Source organism: Pygocentrus nattereri, chromosome 29, assembly GCF_015220715.1.
Source record: "Pygocentrus nattereri isolate fPygNat1 chromosome 29, fPygNat1.pri, whole genome shotgun sequence".
Taxonomy (NCBI): Eukaryota; Metazoa; Chordata; class Actinopteri; order Characiformes; family Serrasalmidae; genus Pygocentrus; species Pygocentrus nattereri.
The window spans coordinates 21454389-21481411 of NC_051239.1; the positions used below are offsets into that span (position 1 = coordinate 21454389).

General features: G+C 41.4%; 1 protein-coding gene across 1 annotated transcript in view; it reads left to right on the forward strand.

Annotated features, from left to right (window-relative positions):
• Positions 1–25148, forward strand: part of si:dkey-11f4.7 (piezo-type mechanosensitive ion channel component 2) — a 119336-nt gene extending 94188 nt beyond the window's left edge. Inside the window, exons 40-54 of the mRNA XM_037536046.1 lie at positions 95–353; positions 507–695; positions 2716–2920; positions 4822–4954; positions 5818–5965; positions 8436–8650; positions 15605–15763; positions 16026–16173; positions 18111–18299; positions 18441–18533; positions 18667–18836; positions 22779–22895; positions 24115–24194; positions 24282–24501; positions 24770–25148. Of these exons, the coding sequence (XP_037391943.1) occupies positions 95–353; positions 507–695; positions 2716–2920; positions 4822–4954; positions 5818–5965; positions 8436–8650; positions 15605–15763; positions 16026–16173; positions 18111–18299; positions 18441–18533; positions 18667–18836; positions 22779–22895; positions 24115–24194; positions 24282–24501; positions 24770–25025 (2581 nt within the window). The 3' untranslated portion in view covers positions 25026–25148. The remainder of the gene's footprint in view (positions 1–94; positions 354–506; positions 696–2715; positions 2921–4821; positions 4955–5817; positions 5966–8435; positions 8651–15604; positions 15764–16025; positions 16174–18110; positions 18300–18440; positions 18534–18666; positions 18837–22778; positions 22896–24114; positions 24195–24281; positions 24502–24769) is intronic.
• The last annotated feature ends 1875 nt before the right edge of the window (positions 25149–27023 follow it).

The following is a 27023-nucleotide window of genomic DNA, read 5'->3' on the forward strand; positions in this document are numbered from 1 at the left end:
CCATTTTGAAAAAATGTTATTTGTCATTTCCCTCTTTATCAACATGATGTTCATTATTGTCATTAGCAGCCAAAAATGTATTCCTGCCCCAAAGTATGTTTCAGATCCCAGAAATTGACGAGTCTGATAAGTTCTACCATTCCTTACCACGTCACCTGCAACTCATCTTCGCCCTCTATAACACCATGGTCTCCAAGTCAGAGATGCTCTGTTACTTCGTCATCATCCTTAACCATATGGTGTCTGCCTCTCTGCTCACACTCTTTCTTCCCATCCTCATCTTCCTATGGGCAATGTTGTCTGTGCCACGGCCAACCAAGCGATTCTGGATGACTGCTATCATCTACACTGAGGTTAGCACAGAGATATGTGGCCACCACAGGCTTGACACAGTTCAGCTTAGTTCCCTAAATTATCGAGTTTTGGGATTCGTTTGTGTAAGCTAGACGTAATGTGCAAACAATAACTCATTCTACTCTATTTATTTGTGTTATTCTGTCTTTCAGCTTACTGTTGTAGTGAAGTACTTCTTCCAGTTTGGTTTCTTCCCATGGACTACCTCTACATATCGTGGGATTAATGCAGAGCGTCCGTTCGCCCTACCCAACATTGTGGGAGTGGAAAAGAAAGATGGCTACGTTCTGTTTGACCTCATCCAGCTGCTCGCTCTTTTCTTCCATCGCTCCATCCTCAAGGTGATGCTGGCATTTTGGTTCTGTAATATAGTACACAATAGGATTTTTTTCTCAATTTGCATTTAAATTAGCATACAGATTTCAGATATACTCTCAGAAATATAAATAGTCTCTGGGAACATAATTGTACCATAATCCAATGAAAAAAGTTGTATTGACCCTACACACCCTGACTCACTTCAGCCTTATGTTATTCTGTTTTAAAGCGTTAGATTATGAAAAAGTACAAATACCCACTTTTCACCTGGAAAAGACTTATTTAAGGGTCATAATTAGACCTTAAAAACTGTTGTACCTTTGACAGAACACTTACATTATGAACCAATTAGGAAACAATATATCACCTTGATGAATGATGAGTGTACCCATGCAGTCCCTTCATTTCCAACAGTGTAGAACATTTTATTAGGTCACTTTTACAGTTAATAATAATAATACAGTAGATTTTTAAAGAGGCCCAGGTAGATGAATATATCAGAGACGATGTAGACAGACAAATAAATAAATATAGATATAATGTAGATAAATATAAGTTTCTATTTTTACTCTTATAAAAGGAAAGACTGCATGAGACACAGTCAGAATGCCATTGACATCAAAGTTTAAAGACCATCAGTTGGTGACAGTAGTTTGAGAGATCTTGTGTCTGTCTATTGTCTAAATATGTATTGACATAAATTGCATTGTTACTACACTTAATGTGCAGAGACCTTTAGGAATTCCATTTGTCACTGTTAGTTTTTTTTTTTATTCTGATTTGGCAGAAAAATTGCAGATGCACATCCCCCCAAAATGTAAGAAGTAGACTCTTTAGCTAAAACAAGTGTGACTTTTGAATTTTGTGTCTATTAGATATATAACTGTATGCAAAAGGTTGAACATGTAACATGGAGTGATGAGGAGATGGACGCATGTGTGGAGAAAAGCAAGATTTATTGAGGGCAAATCCATAATCAGGGTCAAAACGGTCCAGGGTCAGAGAGCCACCACGGAGAGCAGAGACAGACATAATGAAAATGAACAAGTTAAACAAACAGGGCCAGAAGATCAAACAACATACAACACATCAAACCTCAAACATGAAACATATCAAACATATATACATATCAAACAAACACCAACACTAGACTAAGGAAAACACATGGCTTAAATACAAGAGGGCTAACAAGGGATAATAGGACACAAGTGGAAAACACAGGTGGGAACAATCAGGGGTGGAGTAAGAAAACAAGGGGGCCGGACTGGGAAGGAATCAAAACAAATAGCACATGGAAGAGTGGGAGGAATCCATTGTGACAGAACACCCCAGTCAAATGTTTTTTTGATTTTCTAAGTGAAAATAAGTTAACCCATCCTCAATAAAGACCAGTAAAAACAGTAATTGAGCATTAAAATGAGTAGTAACTTGTTCTCTTTAGAGGATGTGTTAACTTATATTCATTTAGAAAACATGTCACTTGACCAGTCAGGGTGTGTTTAAGGATATTTTTGCAGAACATTTTTGAGGCTAGTCACGATGTCCAGGATTAGAAAAAATTGGTCCAAATTTCCAGTCATATATTGGTTACAGTGTTGCATAACACCTACATTGTGCTTTCACATGATGAGATAAGGCTTTCCCAGTCATTTGCATGCTCTCCAATAACCTAAAAAATGCACTTGAGCTTAATCCTAAAAACTAGTGAGCACTCTTGGCAGTGTTTTTAAACCAGAGCTCAGTGGCTTGAATGGCAAACGAGTCAAATTGATGAGTCCCAGTAGTTCACTTTCTGGGTTTTATCGCAGTGGATAATGAGTATCTGGCATAAACATGTGTTTGCACATGTATGTCATCTTGTTTATATAGACAACATTTGAACATAGCTGTTAACTCATTGAATGAAGTTGCGCAAGCTGATTTGCTCTATTTGTCATTAGCCCAGTCTAGCCATCGGCTACATTTGAATGATCGCATTAGTTCCTTCAGCACATTCTACATTTGTGACGAAAGATGTGCATGTGTTTGTTGCTGGATTTGCAGTGTCATGGACTCTGGGACAACAAAGAGGTGGAGATGCCTGATTTCTTTAAGAAGCTAAAGAAGAAAACAGAGAAGAAGAGGCAGAGCGGAGTGACAAGAAGAGAGCATGGAGTGACAAGAAGACGATTCCTCTTCCTTTCGCTCCAGACCTCCACTGCTTCTCTCTTTTGCAAGCAGAGGGGTGGCAAGAGTTCAGATAGCCATGGTGTGTTTGTGTGTGATGTAAAATGAATAAATCTGGTAAATCTGAAAGATTAAATTCTTTGGGAACTGCTTTGCCTTACAGCACGTTTTATGGCAAACACTTATGTCAAAACTATAGTGAAACATTGTCCTATGCGTCAGCTAGTGCATTTATATAATGACTTTCTGTGCAGGAGCTTTTAGAGACATGTAACAGATATCTGGTTCATCACAGCACTAGGTTATAAGTTCCCTGTTCAACTTTCTCTGTGAAAGTCTCTCTAGTAAAAGTTTGAAAAATCGATGGAATTGCCCTTTAAATCATTTGTTCCAGAAGAGATTAAAGCAAAGACAGTTGGCAGAACTGATTGCAGTTTATTGAATTATAAGGCTGAAAAAAATTGTATTGTCCTACAGTACGTTTTTATTATCTGTAATGAAAAATAAATAAAATGTAATAGAATTAGTAAACTAATTGCATGTTGTACTATGGGACATTGCACAGCCAAACATTCTAAAGAAGTTTATTAACATGTTGCTTGTCAATTTGTGACATAGTAGTCAAGTCAAATTTATTTGTATAGTTTTTTTTTGTATAGTATTTTGTATAGTATTTTATTTGTATAGTATTTGTATAGTTTATTTTACAACTGATGTTGTCACAAAGCAGCTTCACAGAATTCCAGTAAAGACAAAGTTTTAACAAGAATGGTGAGCAAGCCTGGGGCGACATGGGCAAGGAAAATCTCCCTCAGAGCTGAGGAAGAAACCTTGGGAGGAACCAAGGCTCACAAGGGGGGACTCATCCTCCTCTGGTCAAACTACCTATAAAGTTATTATACTACTAATATTAATAGTAGTAGTATTAGTAGTAGTAATAGCTAGGAGTCCATGAAAACTTCAATGTAGGGTGGGCAGCTAGTCCAAGGCAGTTGATGGTAGTTGGGGCATGGGCAGCTGGTCTGAAGCAGGTAGCAGGAGAGCTCGACAGTCAGTTGTCCTTCAGTGTCTGGCCGGACAGGTGGTAGTAATAATGACCATTAGAGAACAAGGTTAAAATGTATTACACCCACATTGATAAAATTATGGAAAAATAGCTTAAATACAGCACAAAATAATTTAGGTTAATTTCCAATTTATGTTCTGTCAATAAATTTATAAACAGTGTAGTATGAATAGTAAACTTCAGCTCTCGGAAACACCACTGACTAATACAGCCAAATGTTAAGATAAATTATATAAATAATTTTCATGCTAAATGAACAGTTATAAAAATTGAAAGTTAAAACAAACAAATGCAGAACAGGTGATAAAATAAACAAAGCTTCCTTTGTTATTACTTGTTTTAAGTGAAGGTTGAAACTTTCAGTGTAGTTTCACTTACAGCTCCAGCTGCTTCTGTCTGTGTGCTAACAGCTCCCTCTGTTTGTGATCAGTGATGCTTCATGAAGAATATCAGTAGAACAGAGTTTAATAGAGTCACAAACCACTTTATTATTGTTTTTTGATTTATTCAGTCTCCTAATGCAAAGTGTTACAGCAAATGTCCAATTTTTGTAATTGTTATAAGTTTGCAAATCTTAATTCGATTTGCCCTCTATGACTTTTGAATAGAAGCACATTTCCTTTTCGTGGATTTGAGTGGATTGGCAGAGTGTTCTCATTGAGTTTGATGATGCCAGAAAGTTGATCAAAGTTTTGTTTAGTTTGTGCTTCTTTTGCTGCTTCTGTTGTACCATGAGTTTTTGATGTGAGATGCCATGTTAGTGGGGTTTGAGCTTGGAAAGTGCATTCTGCATAATGCATTCAGTATGCAGCTGTAAGTAATTCAACATGTATGCTTCTAAATTGTAATAATAATATGCAATAATGACGTTGTACACTTAGATTTGTGTATTTGTGTGTTTTATGTTTTTTCAACAGATATTGAGCAGGTGAAGAAGAATCACTCAAAGAAGAAGAAACAGCAACACAAAGTGCCTTTATCCAGGAAAGAGCAGATCAGACAGAGCATCAGAGAGAGGCTACTGGAAGCTAAGGCTGCCATTATAGAAGTGTGAGAAAACTGCATGCAGATTTTATTGCTTAAAACATTATTTATTTTCTTTAAAGATGCACAGATCCTGCTTAATCAGCAACATTTCTGCATATTAACAGTATTTATAAATATGTTCTTTTTCACAAAACAAAATCGAAGAAAAGCAGCAGACCCAGAATGAGAGGGGAAAAGAGCATTGCTAGAAGATGAAAATGATATCAGTCATGGTCATGTAATTGTACATGTATAATTGTACCTAACCAGGGCCCGCTCATCCATGTATGTTATTGTGCTTTGCCTCATGAAAATAACATGGAAAAAAAACAAATCTAGGCTATACTATAACTATATATATCATAACTTTTTCATAATGTTTTCTTTGTCTTTTTACCAGACAAAAGTCACAAATATTTCATATGTGATGTGTTAAAACCACCCATTTAATTGTATGAATAATGTGATGCCCTAAACACCCTCCCACCCACTTAATGTATTTTGTCCGTGTCATAGTGCTTAAAACCCAAACCACCAGCTGCCACTACATGTAACAAAAAAGACATGGCTCTGAATATAAAGCTATGTCAGATATTTTTAATGATCTACTTTACTGTCTGGTCAAAATCTAATCCCATTTAGAAGCATTTAGAATGCTTCTTTTAAAAAGTGCACTTATAATAAATCAAGTTAATAAAATGTGCAGGGCTTTGGAAACTTCAGATCCCTGTTAAAACCTTTGAGTAACAGCACACCAGTGAGGATTAGGGCTGTGGTGTTTTCCACTGTTTTGAACCATGTTCACTTCTGTTACATAACTTTCTCGCAAAGACCACAGTTTGCTTGGATAAGCAGTTTTAATTACTTCCCTCTTTTTCCTCTTTTAGTGCTCTACACATATACTTACCCATCAGGCAGTTCTTCTACGACATCATCCACCCTGAGTACAGCCCTGTGTGCGATGTGTATGCTCTGATGTTCTTGATAGATGTTGTAAACTTCATTATCATTATCTTCGGATACTGGGCTTTTGGGGTAAGGATATCTATTCTATCTGATATATATACAGTATGTTCAAAAGTATCCAGATGCCACTTCTAATTACTGAATTTAGCTTCTTATTGCTGACACAATTGTGGCACATTGTGTTCAGTTATGTTCCACAGAAAAGCATTACCTATAGAATGAGATGCTCTGGAGCAGCGGCACATGATTCTGAGGCAAAGTAAGAAATACAGGGGGTCCTGGGGAGTTTGGGATCTGCTAATTAATGTTTTGGACCCCCTGAATGTCTCAAAATCGAAATTCTGGGGATGCTTGAAACTTAGTATGGCATTATTCTGTTAGGGAAAAATAGATGCTCCTGTAATGCCAGGGAGCGACACATATGTGAAGAGATTTATTAGGGGAAAATCCATACTCCTGGTCAAAACGGTCCAGGGTCACAGAGCCAACACGGATAGATTGGGGAACAGACATGACAAAATAAACACATACTAAACACACAATGGAGGCCAGCAGAAGCACCCAACAATACACAATACAATATAATACAATACAAAGAATACAAAGACCAGCAACCTAACAGGGGAAAACACAGGACTTAAATACAGGAACAGGTAACAATACACAGGTGGATAACACAGGTGAGAACAATCAAGGATGGAGTCTAGAAACAAGGGGGCAGAACAGGAAAGAGGACTGGGAGGGGCCAATTACAACAGGCAGAACAGGAGGCCCACAGGGAGCAGGAGACACAGGCGAGAGCAGGACGGGCGGGAAAAAAGGGGCTGCGACGTCCTCGGAGACGGGCAGGTCCGGAGGTGCAGCAGCTACTGGTAGCGGCAGGTCAGAAGGTGCGGCAGCTACTGGTAGTGGTGGGTTCCGCTACTGGTAATGGAGGGTCTGGAGGCGCGGACGAACAAGAACAGGCGTGCCGTGGGTTGCGGCCACAGGAACAGGCATGCTGCGGTTTGCGGCCACAGGAACAGGCATGCCACAGTATCAGGAACTCTGGCGGCATCCACAATGCCAGGAATGAAATGCTGTGACAACCTGGAGGAACACACAGAAACAGAACCCTCTCTGCCGCTCCAAAGGCTCACCTGAGCTATGGGAAGCTTGCAGTAGCGCTTGAGAACAAGCCAAGTGTCATAGAAAGAGTTTCCTAAATGTTCCTTCCATCTAACCTCGTCTTGCGCTACAGCATTTACCTTGGATCTCATCGCTATAACGCAAGGTGGGATCTTTTTTCCCAGTTCTACTGGAACGAAGAGATGCCCGTGTACCCTCAGCACCAGGGGTTTGCTGTATTTTCATTAGCGAGATTTATTAGGGGCAAATCCATACTCATGGTCAAAATGGTTCAGGGTCAGAGAGCCAACACTGATAGATCAGGGAAATGACAAGACAAAAAGAAACACAGTCTAAACACATAATGGAGGCCAGCAGAACAAACACCCAACAATACACAATACACATACAATATAATATAATACAAAGAATACAAAGAGCAGCAGCCTAATGGGAAAACACAGGGATAATACAGGTGAGAACAATCAAGGGTGGAGTCTAGAAACAAGGGGGCAGAACAGGGAAGAAACAAATCAGGGAAGCACATGGTGGAGAGGCCATTTGTGACAGCCCCTATTAAAAATTTAGGGAAAAGTCCTTTTTAGCCTGTTTCTCCCAAATTTAGGGAGCTTCTGTCTTTGGTGTTCCTTACTAACTAAAGATGCAGTTCTGGTCTGCTTCAGGGTGGTGCTGTAAATTGGTTCAGCTCGTTGGTCTGTCATAGCCTGGCAATTTTAATTTTGCCCAAGATACCTCTGAAAATCTTTACAATATGCTGTAGCATATTAGTAAATATGAAAATTTGTGTAATTTAGCAAAAAATTTGGAAACAGTGAACTGTTACTCATTCCTCAAACTGAAGACACAAAAGGAGATCTTAATTAATGTGTGGAAGACCACATTACCAAACTTGAGAAGAGCATTTCCAAAAAAGAGCCTGTTAAACCAACTATTTTGTTGCCATTGAAGCACCACTATGCAAGTGAGTTAGCAGCCAGCAAATCCAGAAGTAGCCAGCCAACATGGTACCCCTGAATACCAGGGGCTATTTTGCACGCTATACTAATGTCACCGTTGCCACTGTTAAATGGGCACACCCTACCACTGGGCTGTGGAGGATTGCTTTCACTGGTGTGATGGAGCACCAACCAGTGGAATGAACTGGAGTGGTGTTTGTGGTCTAGAACTATTCATCCAACCTCAGTACCTGACCTCACCAATGCTCTTGTGGCTGAAAATGATCAAATACTCACAACAATGTTCCAACACCTTTTTTGTTTTGTTTTGTTTTGGGTCGAGCCACTTTTTAATGTCAAAGTAGGGTTTACACATTAGTTAATCTGCCCTATAACATTAATCTATTAATTTTGCTCTGTGTGATTTTAACCCCTGTTTACAACATAGTGCAAGTTCATTCTGTTCATGTATACAGAAGCACAGTGCTGCAGCTGACATCACTGAATCCTTATCAGAGGACCAAGTTCCTGAGGCCTTTCTGGTCATGCTCCTCATCCAGTTTGGCACCATGGTTGTGGACCGTGCACTCTATCTACGCAAAACCCTGCTGGGGAAGTGTGTGTTCCAGGTGGTTCTGGTGTTTGGCATACACTTCTGGATGTTCTTCATTCTACCTGGAGTCACGGAAAGGTCAGCAAAAACGTTTATAAAGAGATTATAACATGACATTACAACAAGCAAAAAAATAGTGTCATAAAAAGAGCAATATAACTCAGATCAAGAAAAAGTGTACTTTAATTAAGAAAATTACATCGATATGAAGATAATTATTTAAAAATATTTCTTCAAATAAGAAATAAAGATCTTGCACTGTAAATAATCTTAAAATCAGTAATTATTTAATTCTTTTAAAGTATATGGTGGTACTGCTAGCATTCAGGGTAAGGTTACATTTTGTACCTGTAGGGAAATGTGGTTTGAAATAGACGAGTCTGCATCTTGACACTGATTTAACAACACAGACATTTAGCAATCAACAAACACAAAAATACTCAAGGTTCCAGTTCTCTATGTAATGTTACTATAACCTGAGTAATGACTGCTATATATTTTTACCGCTTTGTTCTGCACTTTGGATATAAGTATGTCTAGATGGAAGAAGCTGAAATGAAGTGTTCAAAGGGTGTGAGTCATCATTGAAAATTTAAGCATTTATCTGCTTTCAAGGTCTGCTGTTCAGAGACTCTAGGTTAAGGTGTGACTCACTGGTCACCCTACTAGACTATTTAACAATTTGACTCAGAGAATTTCTGTTCTTTAAAGATAGGTTTCTAAAGCACACCGCCAAAAGAAAACAAGGTAATCATGGTTTTGTGTGTGATGCAAGATGGCGGCGCGCAGTAGCGTAGCGGCTTCTCACGCTCCGAGCGTACACCCTGTTTTGAGCTGTTTTTACGTCGGTTCTGAACCCAACTTCACACGCCCCACGCGTGTGAGTTATAGCAGAACCGAACTTTTGAGGATTAAGGACAGTTTGGCCAGAAAAACAGCAAAAATGGACAATAATATCAGAGCTACGCTGGGCAGGCTGAAGCTCCTACGAGTGCCGGTGTGGGGGAGCAGAGCGCCGCAGACAAAGAGCAGGAGGAGGCGGTGCAGCAGACGGCAGAAGAGGGGGAAACACGCTGGCGTGCTAGCTAGGCTAAAGGCTAACGCTAACTGACCCCCAATTCCGTCGCTTTTCCTGTCTAACGTCCGCTCTCTGGATAACAAGCTGGACCTGCTGCGGCTGAGGATGAGTGTTTCTGAGGAGATGAGGAACTGCGCTGTGATTTGTCTCACGGAAACCTGGCTGAACCACACCATGCCAGACTCAGCCTTCCAGCTCGCCGGCCGGCAGCTCTTCCAAGCGGACCGCAACCGGCTATCCAGGAAAGCCCGGGGGGCGGCTTGTGCGTCTAAGGTTGGTGCACAAACTGCGTGTTGGTAAACAGCCACTGCTCCGAGGCGACAGAACAGCTGACTGTGAAGTGTCGTCCTCACTATATGCCTCGTGAGTTTTCGGCGGTGTTTGTGATCGCTATTTACATACCACTGGATGCTAATGCTAACAACGCGCTGAAGGAGCTTTATGACAACATCAGCTCGCTTCAGAACAAGCATCCGGAGGCGTTCTATGTGGTAGCGGGGGATTTTAACCACGTAGAACTGAAGAACACCCTGCTGAGTTTTTACCAACACGTCAACATCCCAACGCGAGGTAATAACACGCTGGACCGTGTTTACACCAACGTGAGGGACGCGTACAGAGCCTTCCCCCCGCCCCCACCTCGGGCTCTCCGACCACATTTCCATCATGCTGGTCCCTGCATACCACCCCCCACTGCGTCGCTCCAAACCCACACAGAAGACCATCACTGTGTGGCCCAGTGACGGCGACGCTGTGCTGCAGGACTGCTTCGGCTACACAGACAAGTTCTACGCCCGCTTTGAGAATCCTGACACCCCCCCCAGCACCAGACTCACACACTCACCAGGAGAGGAGCCCCTCAGCATGACACCAGCAGAAGTAAGGAGGACGCTGAGGAGGATCAACCCCCGGAAAGCTGCTGGCCCGGACAACATCCCCGGACGGGTGCTAAGAGACTGCGCCGACCAGCTCTCGGACGTCCTGGCGGACATCTTTAACGCCTCCCTCATCCAGGCAGCAGTCCCCACTTGCATGAAGACTGCCACCATCATCCCGGTCGCCAAGAGCTCTGCAGTGACGGGTCTGAATGACTACCTGCCAGTAGCCCTCACGCCGATAGTAACAAAGTGCTGGTTCAGACTGGTTCAGACCCACATCAAAGCCACCATCAACGTCACTGTGGATCCACACCAGTATGCGTACAGGAGGAATCGATCCACAGAGGATGCCATCTCCTCTGTGGTCCACACTGCCCTCACCCACCTGGAGCAGAAGGATTCCTATGTTCGTATGCTCTTTGTGGACTTCACATCTGCTTTCAACACCATGATTCCTCAGACCCTGGTAACAAAACTCTCCTCACTTGGACTGAGCTTTTCCATGTGCAACTGGGTCCTAGACTTCCTGACTAACAGGCCGCAGTCTGTGAGGATTCACAACATCTCCTCCCCCACCATAATCCTCAGCACTGGCTCCCCTCAGGGCTGTGTGTTGAGCCCCCTCCTGTTTACACTGCTTACATATGACTGCTCACCTATCCATCCAGGCTGTCATATTGTGAAGTTTGCAGACGACACAGCAGTGGTTGTATGCATCACAAACAGGGATGAGTCCAACTACAGGCAGGAGGTGGAACACCTGGAGGGTTGGTGCAGAGAGAACAACCTCTGCATCAACGTAAAGAAGACGAAGGAGATGATTGTGGACTTCAGAAGGGGCCATCATGACCACCTCCCTCTGCACATTGGAGGTTCTGAGGTGGAAGTGGTCGACAGCTACAGGTACTTGGGTGTGCACCTGAGCAGCAACCTCACCTGGAGCAACAACACTTCCACTCTGCTCAGGAAGGCACATCAGCGGCTCTACTTCCTCAGGAGGCTGAGACGAGCTGGACTCGGGAGGGCAGTCCTCACCTCCTTCTATAGATGTGTGGTGGAGAGCGTCGTGTGCTCCAGCATCAACATGTGGCATGGAGGCTGCTCTGCTGCAGATAGGAAAGCTCTGCAGAGGGTGGTGAAGGCTGCACAGAGGATTGTTGGAGTCAGCCTCCCCAGCACCACAGACATTTACACCTCCAGATGCAGGAAAAGGGCTACGTGCATCGGGAAGGATCCCACCCACCCAGCACACGCACTTTTTGTCCCACTCCCCTCAGGCAGGAGGCTGCAGAGCATCAAGTGCAAAACAACCAGACTCAGTAACAGCTTCATACCAGAAGCTGTAAGGCTCTTAAATTACAACTAAACACACTGCACTGACACTTACAAGAACAATTACTGTTAGAAACACTGTCACTTTAAACCGCACTGAGACACTTTATCTAGACACTTTATCTACTGCTCAATTCAATATCATGCTGCTATAGCAAACTTGCACTCTGGACCTCATATTGCTGCTAACTGCCTACTCTCCTACTCTCCCTCTCTTGTGTTATTTACCTTATATTTATCTATTTTAATAACAGCTCTTGGGTGTAAACTGGACCATGAGATCTTAATTTCGTTCCACCTCATGTACCATGTGATGCGAATGACAATAAAATCTCCTTGAATCCTTGAAATCAGGACAGTCTCCTCAAACAGTGCAAACGCTAATGCGCCTTTTTGCACACAGCTTCACAATTTGCTTGAAAGTTTTGAGTCAAGAACTGTCCCAAGATATTTCTAAGATTGTACACATTCCACTATCTGACCTTTAAGAGACATAATTTCATGTGTGTGGGCATGTCTTCTGAAATAATGTCTTTAGTCTTAATATATTTAATTGGAGATTTTACAAAGTTGTCAATGACCAGGCCATGACTGGTCTCGATGTCTTGGACCTGACTAAGAATAACTCATCTATATATTTTAGGATGGTCCAATTTTCACACCTACTCTGATACATAATAGGGATAAATAATAGGGGTGAAAGCACACATTGTTATGGGGAGCCAGTAAAGGAGCAAACTTGGTCTGACAGAATTCCATTTGCCTTTACTCCATCCATCCATTTTCTAAGCCGCTTCTCCGTCAGGGTCATTTGCCTTCACTCTTTGTGTCCTATTGCTTAAAAAAATCAAGAATCCATCCTACCAGATTATTACTCAGATCAAATTGTTCCAAAAGCTTACTGTTCAAAGGTTGAACTGTGTCAAAAAACTAAGAAAAATCAACAAATATAAGTCTAGCGTGGGCCTTATTCCTCTCCAAATGTTTTACAAGTAGATAAGCAAAGTGACTATGGCGTCCTCTGCTCCTCTAATCTTTGAATACAACCCCATTGCCCACACACATGTTGGGATCCTGTGCTAAATGTGAATACAGACTAGTTTCAGTGATGCGCAAGTCATTATCTATTTTATTGAAAGTAGTACAAAGACAACAAATCAAATGCTGAAACTGAGACATTATATTGTTTTTTGAAAAATATATGCCCTTGTTCAATTTGATGCCAATAACACATTCCAAAAAAGTTGGGACGGGGCATGTTTACCACAGTGTGTCATCAGCCCTTCTTTTAACAATACTCTATAAGCGTTTGGGAACTGTGGAGACTGACTGCAGTAGAATTAGTTAGAATTTGGAAGTTAGAATCAAGCTTTATTGGCCAGGAATTTGGTTTTGGTACAGTATCAGACAGACATTCACATATAGGGAATAAGATAAAATAAATAAATCCAGAATAACAAAATAAAATAAAATAACTGCATTCCTACCTCACTCACTCACTCTCTCACACACACACACTCACACACACACACACAGTCTGTAACGTGGAGCGAGGAGGCGGACGCATATGCTGAGATAAGTGAGATTTATTAAGGGCAAATCCAAAATCAGGGTCATAACGGTCCAGGGTCATAGAGCCAACACGGATAGATCGGGGGGCAGACATGACAAATACCAGAATCAAACCAACAACACAGAGATTCAAACAAAGCAAACGTCAAACAGCAAACACAGACCAATACATCAAACAGAGGTTCAAACAGCAGCAAACACATCAAACAAAGACCAATACTGCAAACAGAGGTTCAAACAATAAAGACCAGCCAAGACCAAGTACAAACACAGGGCTTAAATACAACAGGGGTAACGAGGGACAGGCGGAAAACAGGTGTAGACAATCAGGGGAGGAGTAACCAAACAAGGGACAGGACTTGAAAACCAAAACAAACGCACATGGAAGATCAAAACAAAGGAGCACATGGAGTAGTGGGAGGAGCCAACCGTGACACAGTCATACCTGTAAACCTTATGTTGTGCAAAGTCTAAAGTTAAAGTGCTGAGTCCAGCAGCAGTTAAAGGGTGTATAGTGGCAGGGAAAGGGATGAATGAGGTGACAGTCAGATAGCTGGGGTAATATGGTAGGTGAGTAAGATACTAGAACAAACACTGGTTTGAGCAGCAGTTCCAGAGGATGGAGTTGAACTTGATACTATATACGAGTATAGGTAGTTTGCACTTTGAAGCTGGAACTGTTCAAGAGAGTGATGGCTTGTGGGAAGAAGCTCCTTTGTAGCCTGGATGTCCTGATCCTCATCTGGCTGAGGCGCCAGCCTGAGGGAAGGAGCTGGAACAGGTGGTGTCCGGGGTGAGAGGAGTGAGAGGGGTTGTTTTGAAAGTGAAATGTCTTCCCATTTTTGGTTAAGAAAGGATTTCAGCTGCTCAACAGTTCAGGGTATCCTTTGTCGTATTTTTCATTTTATAATGTGCCAAATGTTTTTGGTGGTGTCAGGGCTGAACTGCAGGCAGGACAGTCCACAGACTCTTTTAATACGGAGCAATGCTGGTGTAATGAAGAATGTGGTTTGATATTGTCTTGCTGAAATAAGCAAGGCCTTCCCTGAGAAAGACATCATCTGGATGACAACACATGTTGCCGAAACATGTATATATCATACAGCATTCATAGTGCCTTCACAAATGTGCCAGTCACCCATGTCATGTGCACTAATGCAACCATGTAACACCATGAAACTAATGCACCCCTGTACCATCATGAATACTGGCTTTTGAGCTGTGCACTGATAACAAGCTTTGTGGTCTTTAGCCCAGAGGACACGTCGTCCATGATTTCTATAAAGAATTTCAAATATTGATTTGTCGGCCCGCACGACTCTTTTCCACTTCGTCTCAGTCCATTTTAAATGAGCTGAGGCCCAGAAAAGGTGGCAGTGTTTCTGGGTCCTTTTTGTGTGTGTTTTTTTTTTTGCATTTAAGAGATCTAATTTTCTGAGCCCATGCAGTGATTTCTGCTACAGAATCATGTCTGTTTTTAATGCAGTGGGCCCAAAGATCACGGCCAGCAAATACTGGTTTTAATTTTTTTTGTCCCTTGCATACAGAGATTTCTCCATCTTTTATGTTATCAATAAAATTCTCTGCATCTTTTATGTTATCATGTACTGTAGATGATGAAAAGCAAAAGTTCTTTGCTATGTTAAGTTGAGATACTTTATTCTTGAATTGATGCACTGGATTAAAAATCTGCTCATGCAGTCCTTCACTGAGAGGTGAACTTTTTTGGAATGTATTGCTGGAATCAAATTCAAAATGGGCATATATTTTTCAAAAAAACAATAAAATTTCTCAGTTACAACATTTGATATGTTGCCTTTAAAGCATAGGATTTAAATGATTTGCACATCATTGTATTTTGTTAGCATTTTTACATCATTGCATTTTTAAATGAGGTTGTAAAAAGCAATTTAATGTTTAAAGATATAATATTAATTTTTAAATATTAAATAAAGTAAATAATTAATTTAAAGATTTAATATTAATTTTGAAGATCTTCTGTCTTGTTTATATACATATGCACATATTAGAAAAATTTTAAACAGTTTTCTGGTAGAAGAGTGTTATGAAGCTTCTGTGATTTGTGATTGCAACGTTAAGAACACTCACTTCCCTCTAATAGCTTGTTTAGCTTGCTAAAGTGACTTCTCTCGTCACATTTCTCTTTTGCAGGAGGTTCAACAGAAACCAAGTTGCACAGATATGGTACTTCGTGAAGTGCATCTATTTTGGTCTGTCGGCTTACCAAATCAAATGTGGCTACCCCAACCGAGTCCTTGGCAACTTTCTTACAAAGAACTACAACTACCTCAACCTCTTTCTCTTCCAGGGGTAAGTGGTTTCCACACCATTTATACCACATGTATGGATATGAATATGAATATGGGATTATTAGAAAAAAAACACCCATACCAGAAGATGTAGGACTAAAAGCTATAGGAAGTACCATGCACAGCTATCAGAATACCCATTGTTAATAATAATAACAATAATAATAACAACAACAACAACAATAATAATAATAATGCCAGTTTTTTTCCATGTATAATTTTCACTGTCATTTTCTGGCTTGGTGCCTGACCCTTTGTCTCAGGTTTCGGTTAGTCCCGTTTCTGACCGAGCTGCGGGCGGTGATGGACTGGGTGTGGACAGATACTACCCTCAGTCTGTCTAGCTGGATCTGTGTGGAGGACATCTATGCCAACATCTTCATTCTCAAGTGTTGGAGAGAGTCTGAAAAGGTAAAATGCAAAGCATTTATAAGCGATAACTTTGTCACCATGCTGAAGTCCACAAATGCATAATAGTCAGTAGATTTGAGTAATATAGTGATCAGTCTTGTGAGGTAGCGTGTCTGTCTAAGTTTACAAGTACATCGCTTTGACCATTTGCAAAATTCAGAAAAAATCTTGATTTCCTTAGCTATTGCTGCTACATCCGTCAAACTTTCTGCATATACATGCTGGTGGTAGACGGTTGATGACAAGCTGGATATTCAGTAGCTCACAGTGGAAAATTCTGCCACCACCAGTGACAACATTCCACTGACCACAGAATGATCTTTTTCTGTCTACCACAGTGATGAAATATGCCAGATTTCTTTCTAGGAGCTATGAATGCTGAATCTCTCATTGTTGAAGTCCAGAATTGTATCATAGAAAAATAAATAAATAAATAAAAGAGCACAGAGCATCCTTCTGCCTTTTTTATCTTAAATGAGAAATCAACATTGCTAAAGCTTTCCTCTGATAATCATCTGTTAGCACTTGTAAAATGTGCAAACAGATCAAAAGACTCAGTTTAAACCTATAGGAACACAGAGAAGTTTGAAACATTTATATTTAAGGATAAACTGAATTTACAAGATGTTTACTGCAGACATATGTGTTTGAGAACTGACTAGCTGTGTTTTGCATAAGGTCTTTCAGCAAACTTCAATTACACAATAGAAAGAATTCCAAAATGTTTCAATCACAAATGTGAGTGATGTACATCTCTGTTTATCAAGATAACTTTTAGCAGTAAAGTTAACAAGTTAGCTAACTGATCTTAACATTTTTCTGTAATGCTATTTATGATTAGGCATCATATTAAAATAATGCCCCAGACAAGAGAAAGCATAAGTCTGTTTTTAGTTTTGCAACATAGCTGTGAGTATAATACTCCATATAGCTGAGTCCAAAACTTGATCTGTCTTGTGTGGTGTTTGTGAGAACAACCATCAGAAAAATTAAATGAAATGCTTTACTGTGATCCTATATAAGCTATGTAAGCCAGCGTCACATGTTGGGTTTAATACTTTAGTGTGATCCCACAATTACAGACTGTAGTCCATCTGCATACTTTGTTAGCCCCCTTTTACCTTGTTTTTCAATGGTCCCCCCACAGAACCACCACAAAGCAAATGTTTTTTGGTATTAGTACTGCAGTGACACTGATGTGGTCGTGGTGTGTATTGCACTGGTGTGAATGGATCAGACGCCTCAGTGTCACTGTTGGACTGAAAATATTCCACCAACCTAAAAATATCCAGCCAACAGCATGACCACTACTTGAGGACTAGAGAATGAAAAACACAACAAATGAGCTATTGTCTCTGACTTTACATCTACAAAGTGGAACCAACAATGTAGGAGTGCCTAATAGAATGGACAGTGGGTGGACACAGTCTTTTTCAACTCTAGCAGGCCTGCTGTATCTGATCTGTATTTGAACTGTACAGTCTGTAATTGCTGAACAACAAAGTGCACCTATGTGGTAAGTGCAGCTGATAAAATGGACTGCATGTGCAGATACAGGAAGCACAAGAGGTGTACATGATGAAGTGGCCAGTCGGTGTTTAAGTCTGTAAACATGTCTAAACGCTGAAAAAAATTCCAATTGTTATATATGTTAAAAGAACAGTTGAATATGTTCATCAGTAACACATTTCCACCATTTATTAGTCTAATAATTCAGTCAGATTTACTGCCACCAAGATTCTCACTGTAGTCTTGTTCTTCTTTCACCTGACAGAGGAAAGAATGCTTGGAGTTGATTATGATTGGCTGAGAGACGTGTCAATAGTAATTTTGCAAATGGACAATTATTTCATAGTTTCATGTGTATCCTTCAGTTTATCATTAGATTAAAGCAGATGTCATACAGTAATTTCCCCTTTCTCTATTACTGTGTGTAGAAATATCCTCATACTCCAGGACAGAAAAAGAAGAAGGTGGTGAAGTATGGCATGGGTGGTTTTATCATTTTTGCCCTCATCTGCATTGTGTGGTTTCCGCTGCTCTTCATGTCATTGGTCAAGTCAGTTGCTGGAGTAACCAACCAGCCATTAGATGTTTCCATCCAGCTTAGCATAGCAGGATACGAGGTTTGTAACTGAGCATTTTTCAGTGGTGTATTATGGAAATGAACTACTGAAACTCTTGTGTAACTGATTTGTTTTATTTTTCTCTTTTTCTTTCTCACCTTCCCCTCTTTCTCTTTTTCTGTGTGTTTTCATGTTTTTCAGCCTTTGTTCACCATGAGTGCCCAAGAACAAAATCTGGTCCCTTATTCCCAATCTGCATACCATAAATTGACTAACGTTTATGCCACCCACCCGGTAAACTATCACCTTTAGAACAAGAAACACTGAAAATACAAACAAAATTTCTAGAGATAAATGCATTTCAAGTGTTACAAATTGATCTATTTATTTGACCTCTCTCATATCTGTTCTTTCTAACTTCCACTAGTCTGCAATGCAATTCATAGTAAACTACATGGCAGAGGACATAGTGATAGCGAAGGTTAAAAGTGATGCTAGTTTGCTGTGGAGCATTAGCCCTGCCAGCCGAGAAGCCATGATTCAGGAACTCAGCAATTCCTCACATATTTATGTCACACTACGCTGGACCTTACTGAGGTACATACACCAACACACACACACTTGCTAGGAATGTAACCAAATACAAATATATTAATCACAATGAACAGACCCCTCTAAAGGTATTCAAAAAAAAATTTGAGAAATGTGCTTTTATTCACAGATTTATGTATTACATTTCAATTTCAGTTTAAAGGTGCACCATGTAAGTTTTGGGGAGTTGGAGACATCTCTGATGGAAATGTGTAATTGCATGCAGCATGTGGAAAAATATTTTATACATCAGACGTGCTTCAGACCCCTTTCCCAAAGCAGATGAATATGATGGTTATAAGAATGTGGAAAGAGTATCCATCCATCCATCCATCCATTATCTTCCGCTTCTCCGGGGTTCGGGTCGCGGGGGCAGCATCCTAAGCAATGAAGCCCAGACCTCCCTTTCCCCAGCCACTTCCACAAGCTCTCCAAGGGGGATTCCGAGGCGCTCCCAGGCCAGCTGGGCGATATAGTCGCGCCAGCGTGTCCTGGGTCTTCCCCGGGGTCTCCTCCCAGGTGGACTCGCCTGTGACACCTCCCGAGGGAGGCGTCCAGGAGGCATCCTAACCAGATGCCCGAACCACCTCAGCTGCCTCCTCTCGACGTGAAGAAGCAGCGGCTCTACTCCGAGTCCCTCCCGGATGACTGAACTTCTCACCCTATCTCTAAGGGAGAGTCCAGACACCCTGCGGAGGAAACTCATTTCGGCCGCTTGTATTCGCGATATTATTCTTTCGGTCATTACCCAAAGCTCATGACCATAGGTGAGGGTGGGAACGTAGATCGACCGGTAAATCGAGAGCCTTGCCTTATGGCTCAGCTCTTTCTTTACCACAACAGACCAGTAAAGAGCCCGCATCACTGCTGACCCAGCACCAATCCGCCTGTCAATCTCCCGCTCCCTTGTACCATCACTCGTGAACAAGACCCCGAGATACTTAAACTCCTCCACTTGAGGCAAGAGCCTATCCCCGACCCAGAGAGGGCTCTCCACCCTTTTCCGCTTGAGAACCATGGTCTCGGATTTAGAGGTACTGATTCTCATCCCAGCCGCTTCACACTCGGCTGCAAACCGATCCAGCGAAAGCTGAAGTTCGCGGCCTGATGTCCCCAATAGGACCACATCATCTGCAAACAGCAGCGATGTGACCCTGAGGTCACCAAACCGGACACCCTCCATCCCTTGACTGCGCCTAGAAATTCTATCCATAAAAATTATGAATAGAATCGGTGACAAAGGGCAGCCCTGACAGAGTCCAACTCTCACTGGGAACGAGTCTGACTTACTGCCGGCCATGCGAACCAAACTCCTGCTTTGTTTGTACAGGGCCTGAATGGCTCGTAGCAAAGAGCCATGTACCCCGTACTCCCGAAGCACCTCCCACAGAATACCTCGGGGAACACAGTCGAATGCCTTCTCCAGATCCACAAAGCACATGTGGACTGGTTGGGCAAACTCCCATGAACCCTCCAGAATCCTGGAGAGGGTGAAGAGTTGGTCCAGTGTTCCACGACCAGGGCGGAACCCGCACTGTTCCTCCTGGATCCGAGGTTCGACTATAAGCCAGACTCTCTTCTCCAGTACCCCTGCATAGACCTTGCCAGGGAGGCTGAGGAGTGTGATTCCCCTGTAGTTGGAACACACCCTCCGGTCCCCTTTTTTAAAAAGAGGCACCACCACCCCAGTCTGCCAATCCAGTGGCACTGCCCCCGATGTCCACGCAATGTTGAAAAGGCGTGTCAGCCAAGACAGCCCCACAACATCCAGAGCCTTGAGGAACTCAGGGCGGATCTCATCCACCCCTGGAGCCTTGCCACCAAGGAGCTTCTTAACTACCTTAGCGACTTCGGCCTCAGTAAAGGACAAGCCTATTCCCATGTCCCCAGACTCAGCCTCCTCACTGGAGAACGTGTCGGTGGGATTGAGAAGGTCCTCAAAGTACTCCTTCCACCGCCTAATGACGTCTTCAGTCGAAGTCAGCAGCACACCATCTCCACTATATACAGTGCTAGTGGCACACTGCTTTCCCCTTCTGAGTTGCCTGACGGTTTGCCAGAATCTTTTCGGAGCCGACTTAAAGTCACTTTCCAAGGCCTCACCAAACTCCTCCCATACACGGGTTTTTGCCTTGGCGACAACTGAAGCCGCAGATCGCTTGGCCTGTCGATACCTGCCAGCTGCCTCTGGTGTCCCACAGGCCAACCATGCCCGGTAGGACTCCTTCTTCAGCTTGATGGCATCTCTCACCTGGGGTGTCCACCACCGGGTTCGAGGATTACCGCCCCGACAGGCACCAACTACCTTACGGCCACAGCTACAGTCAGCCGCTTCAGCAATGGAGGAACGGAACATGGCCCATTCTGAGTCAATGTCCCCCACCTCCCCCGATATCTGGTCAAAGTTCTGACGGAGGTGTGAGTTGAAAATCAATCTGACAGGTTCTTCTGCTAGACGTTCCCAGCAAACCCTCACTATACGTTTGGGCTTGCCTGGTCTGACCGGCATCTTCCCCCACCACCTGATCCAACTCACCACCAGGTGGTGATCAGTTGACAGCTCAGCTCCTCTCTTTACCCGAGTGTCCAAAACACATGGCCGCAAGTCCGATGACACGACTACAAAGTCAATCATTGAACTGCGGCCTAGGGTGTCCTGGTGCCATGTGCACTTATGGACATCCTTGTGTTCAAACATGGTGTTCGTGATGGACAAACTGTGGTTTGCGCAGAAGTCCAAAAACTGAACACCACTCGGGTTCAGATCAGAGAGGCCATTCCTCCCAATCACACCCCTCCAGGTCTCACTGTCATTGCCCACGTGAGCATTGAAGTCCCCCAGTAGGACAATAGAGTCTCCAGGAGGAGCACCTTCAAGCACCCTTCCCAAGGACTCTAAGAAGGCTGGGTACTCTGAACTGCTGTTCGGTGCATAAGCACAGACAACAGTCAGGACCCGTTCCCCAACCCGAAGGCGTAGGGAAGCTACCCTCTCGTCCACCGGAGAAAACCCCAACATACAGGCACCGAGTCGAGGGGCTATGAGAAAGCCCACACCTGCCCGCCGCTTCTCACCATGGGCAACTCCAGAAAAGAATAAAGTCCAGCCCCTCTCAAGGAGATTGGACCCAGATCCCAAGCTGTGTGTTGAGGTGAGCCCGACTATATCTAGCCGGTATCTCTCAACCTCGCGCACCAACTCAGGCTCTTTCCCCGCCAGTGAGGTAACGTTCCAAGTTCCAAAAGCCAATTTCAGCAACCGAGGATCAGAACGCCAAGGCCCACGCCTTTGGACACTGCCCGATCCACAACGCACCGAACCCCTACTACTGCCCCTCCCATTGGTGGTGGGTCGATGGGAGGGGGGACTCATGTAACTCCTTCGGGCTGGGCCCGGCCGGGCACCATGAGTAAATGCCCGGCCACCAGACGCTCGCTGGCGAGCCCCTCCCCCAGGTGGAAAGAGTAATAGAACTCAAATCATTCCAAATCTAAACTTGGACGTATCTTCTAAGATTGGAAGTGAATTACTGACTGTTCTACTTATCTCGTAATTAGTATAATGTTGATTTTTCATGTGAGACCTAAACATTGAGTCTGACTTTCTTTCTGAGGCTGTGTCTGTGACAAAAATACATAAAGATATATGATTTGGTCCAAGAAACTGCCGAAAAGTCCAACTCCCACTCTCTCTGACTATTAAATTACTATTTCAGGCTATACAAAGCGACACACTCCATGTTTATTCATGTTTTTTCTCATGACTCAGTAATGCTACATCTTTCAATTTGTAACAAAATAAATCTTGTTTTTTTTTTCCAAAAGTATGATGAATATCATTAATTGGTATGGCATGTATAGCAGTGTGTATGTCTTTAGACATTCACTTTTGCAATAATGCTTTTCGAGAAGATGGCTTTTTGTGACAATTTTAATGATTTGCGACAGAAATACATCCCTGGTGATGAATCCAGAGACAGCTGGTGAACGCACAGTAAAGTATGAGGACAAAGAGCTGAAAGACAGTCTGGTACGGATGCTCCAAGGAACACGTAGCGAGTCAGTGTAAGCGTCTACACACATAAGTTTTTTTCTCTTTTTGAAAAAAGAAGAACAGGTCACTGAATATATGCATATCTGAGCTCATCATAACATTAGTTTGCTATTTTGTATTTTCAAACAAGGTATCAATAAATTAATGTTAACTTATTACACACTTTGTTAATGTTAACTTATTGCACAGTTTTTTTGGATCATGTTAGTCTGGGTCTTCACTCCAGACCTGTTCGCCCTGGGAGACCCAACCAGGAGCGTATTACTCCCGATAATATTGCTCTGAAGATCCCTAGACCACACAAGCCCTTCTGCCTTTACAAGGCCCCGATCCAGGAAGGGGTTATAGAAGTGTGGAATAAAATTTTGGCCCAGCCAGTGAGCCCTGGCCATTTAACGGGTTAAACCATTTTATACTTTTAGGTGGGCATCTCATTTTCTTGGCTAAAGTCAAAATTTACATCATGGAAATGACCACAGGAAAAAGTGATGTTTTGCTTCAGTGAACCTGTATGTAGCTGTTTATTAATAAAAATAATTAAAATTTTTTTTCCAATATGGAATTTGTTAGAATACATTCATAGAAGTAATTAAGATGTAAACAAATCATTCAAAGTGGTTTAATATAAAATGGTTAATTGTAGAGAAACTTGACTTTCTTTATAGTGGTAGTGATGGCAATCAGGAGTGTGTGTGTATAGATATTTTATTTATCCAAATCCACCAGTGAACCAACATTACATTACATTACTTAATTACTCTCTTAAATCAATGTTTCAGGAATCCAGTAATGTGTTTTAATCATTTAATGTAATAGAACTTTCTGTAAGTTAGCTCTTAAATATATTAAACTGTTCTTATGTCATGGTTCCTATCACCACAACTGTAAGCAATTCTCAGTAGGCATTTCCTATCAAACCATTCTGAATGAAATTGTTTACATGTGCACAATTTATGTAAAAATGTAAAAAAAAAAATCAATACATTTAAAAAAAGTTAAGTACCTAAATATACTAATTTATATTACAGTAATAAAGTTGTCAGAGAACAAGTATAAATGTTTTTTCATCATCCTACAATCTAAGATTATGGATCTTTAAAATGAGAGTTAAAAATAATGTATGCATAAATTAATTGTACTTGACCAAATAAAGCAGGTCATTTTGTTTTACTGTAAGCTGAATACACATATGTGATATATTTTTCTCATGTTTCTTGTTATTTCTTGCAGGATCATTGACAAACTGCTGCCTAAATATATCAGAGGACCTTCTGGGCCAGAGGCTAAAATGGCACATCGACTTATTATTGGCAAGTCTTTGATGTTTTAATGTAATGAACAATAATGATGTAACAGTAGTACTTGGTTTTATCATGTTTTAATGCATTGATTGACAGAACATTTCAGTCGACCAGAGGATCTTCATTTAGCTTTCTTCCGTCCACTGTCCATCAAACTGCAACAAGCCAGTGGGAGTGTAGTGGGCAGAGGGCCTCAGTGGTGGGTGGTGGAGGAGTGCACTCCAGGACCTCCACCAGTGAGGTGCCAGAACATTGAGATTGTCGTCTTTAATGACAAAGTCAGTCCATCCAGCCTGGGCTTCTTAGCTGGATATGGGTGAGGAGGCTTTATGGTTTCTCTTCACCTCATTAGAGTTAAGTTGTGCTTATTAGGACCAGAGACATGAACAGTTTGAAAAGGTCTGTTTTGATTTCAGGTTGACTTAAACACTTACTGTACTAATCTATATATTATATATTTATATTTATATTCTATAGACTCCTACAAATTCCTACAAATTACAATGTATGAGCTGATACAGTGAAAATGCTGAATGTTTGAGCTGACAATTTGCATTCTATCTCTAACTATGTGTTTTGTACAGTATCATGGGGCTGTACATGTCAGTGGTGCTGGTGATTGGTAAGTTTGTGCGAGAATTCTTTAATGGAATATCCCGCTCCATCATGTTTGAGGAGCTGCCGAATGTGGACCGGGTGCTGAAACTGTGCACTGACATCTTTGTCGTCCGGGAAGCTGGTGAGATGGAGTTGGAGGAACAGCTGTTTGAGAAACTCATCTTCTTATACCGCTCGCCTGAAACTATGATCAAAATGACACGGGAGAAGAAAAATGACTGAACACTTTACCACAATTTTTCTAATTTACAGCCTTCCCATCTGAAACATCTCAGCAATTGACTGTCCCTTCTCAGAGCTTATCTGACCATTTCTTGACAAGTAATTGGTGAAGCTGATTATAGATTATAAGGCAAAATACAAATATATCTTGTGCCTTCACATAGTATACTGTAGTATTACTACAGATGAGATTTTACAGTTAGTTATTAGATGACCTAAATGCTGAGTGTTCTCAACTTGGCCTGAGCATGAAACTCATCACACTGTTTTACCATATGGACATATAATGGTGTATATGCTAACTGTCTATACAGTGCATGTGTCTATACTAATTTCTAATCTCACTATTTAATTCTAAATACAGGATAAAAATAGGTGGCACAGACCCTTAGGATCCCTTAAGACCCATCAAGGCCTCAAGACCATCACACCAAATATGGGGGTTTTGTTTTTAATACTGAGAAGGTGGAAAAGAGATGACGGAGCAATAAAAATGGTTTGAAGTTATAGCTACAATAGCCCATAAATACTCAAACATTTTAAAGTAAGAACACTGATCTAATGTCAGGCTGTAAAGTGACACAGATCAGCATTCTTACTCTGTGAAGTTCTTTTTTTCTTTGTGTGATATATTTTCTGTATTCTCTGCATTTTCATAGTCAGCTTGATGCTTGTATAAATTTTTGTGCTCTGCTGTCAGCAAGATGAGCAGTTTTGCTGCTATGTGTTTGGACTGAAGCTATGACATTGGAGCTCTGACTGGTCATTTTTAATGCATCCATGCAATGCACAAAATTAAGCTGGTTCCAATTCAAAGTTTTAAGAGTCAGGCAGCATTATTATGCATGTGTTCATTTTCAAAACTTAACTTGCCTTTTATTTATACTTCTGTAACTATTGGGCTTGGTGTGAATAGGCATTTAAGCTAGGCCTACACTACCTAATGTTTAGCAAAGTTTTACCCCTGATTTGCTCCTTCTGATAAATCTGGAGCGATATTCTAAGCCACGAATTCCAGCTACTGGAATCACCTGACGATCCAGATGATCTAGTTTTAGAGGGAAAACAATGTCAATCTGTAGTCTTCAAGTCAAGCTCCGAAGTGATCAAAGCCCCTGTTATATTTCCGAATGTTTGATTTTTACGGTGGTCAGTGATGTGACTGAATGATTGATTCAACAGACATTAAGAAACATGGTGGGTATAGTAGCCAAAAACCATACTCAAGTAAAAGTATTAATACATGAGTAAATTAATGATGAGTAAAAGAAAATACCTTCCTAAAAAAACCTGAGCAGAACTGCAAAATTATTGGTTCAAAAAACTCCCCAAGTACTGAGTAAATCCACCAACTATAAGCATTTCATCTAAAGTTTGTTGCATTCTGTTTTTCTGTATTTTCTACATTTTCATTCCCAGTTTTATTTTTTTAATTTTGCTTTGCTTATTGTGTGTGCATAAAAGCACAAAGGGGGGTCCAGTTTAGTTTTGTTTGTATCACGCAAAGTGAGATGTGAAGTTTTAAGTGCTTTCTTGCAGCCAAAGTTCATTATGTAAATTATACTCTCCTTTTGCTTTATTGTCTGGTTGTTGATGTAAAGGTGCATTTTGGGATTTGTTTTTTCTTTTCATATGAGTACAAATAATCTGGAAAAATTGTAGGATGTGATAAAAAATGTATTGTTTTCGCAGTTACATCAGTGCAACAAAATATAATGCTAGCATGTAGCTAAGTAAAAAGTAGATTTCTTTATTCACTACTATACTTGAGTAGAAGTGAAAGTATTATGATTTGGAAGTACTTAAGAGTACAAATCTGTCAGCATTGTTTTTAAATACATGTACACTTGCAGATGTAACTAGTTACTACCCACTGCATAACCACCCTGTGGAAAACTGACTGCTAGCCATGGTATTCACGATTATTAACATATTTTAAATTTATTGCTTTTAAATAGACCACACATAGCTATTAAACAGAGCTATTAATAGCTATTA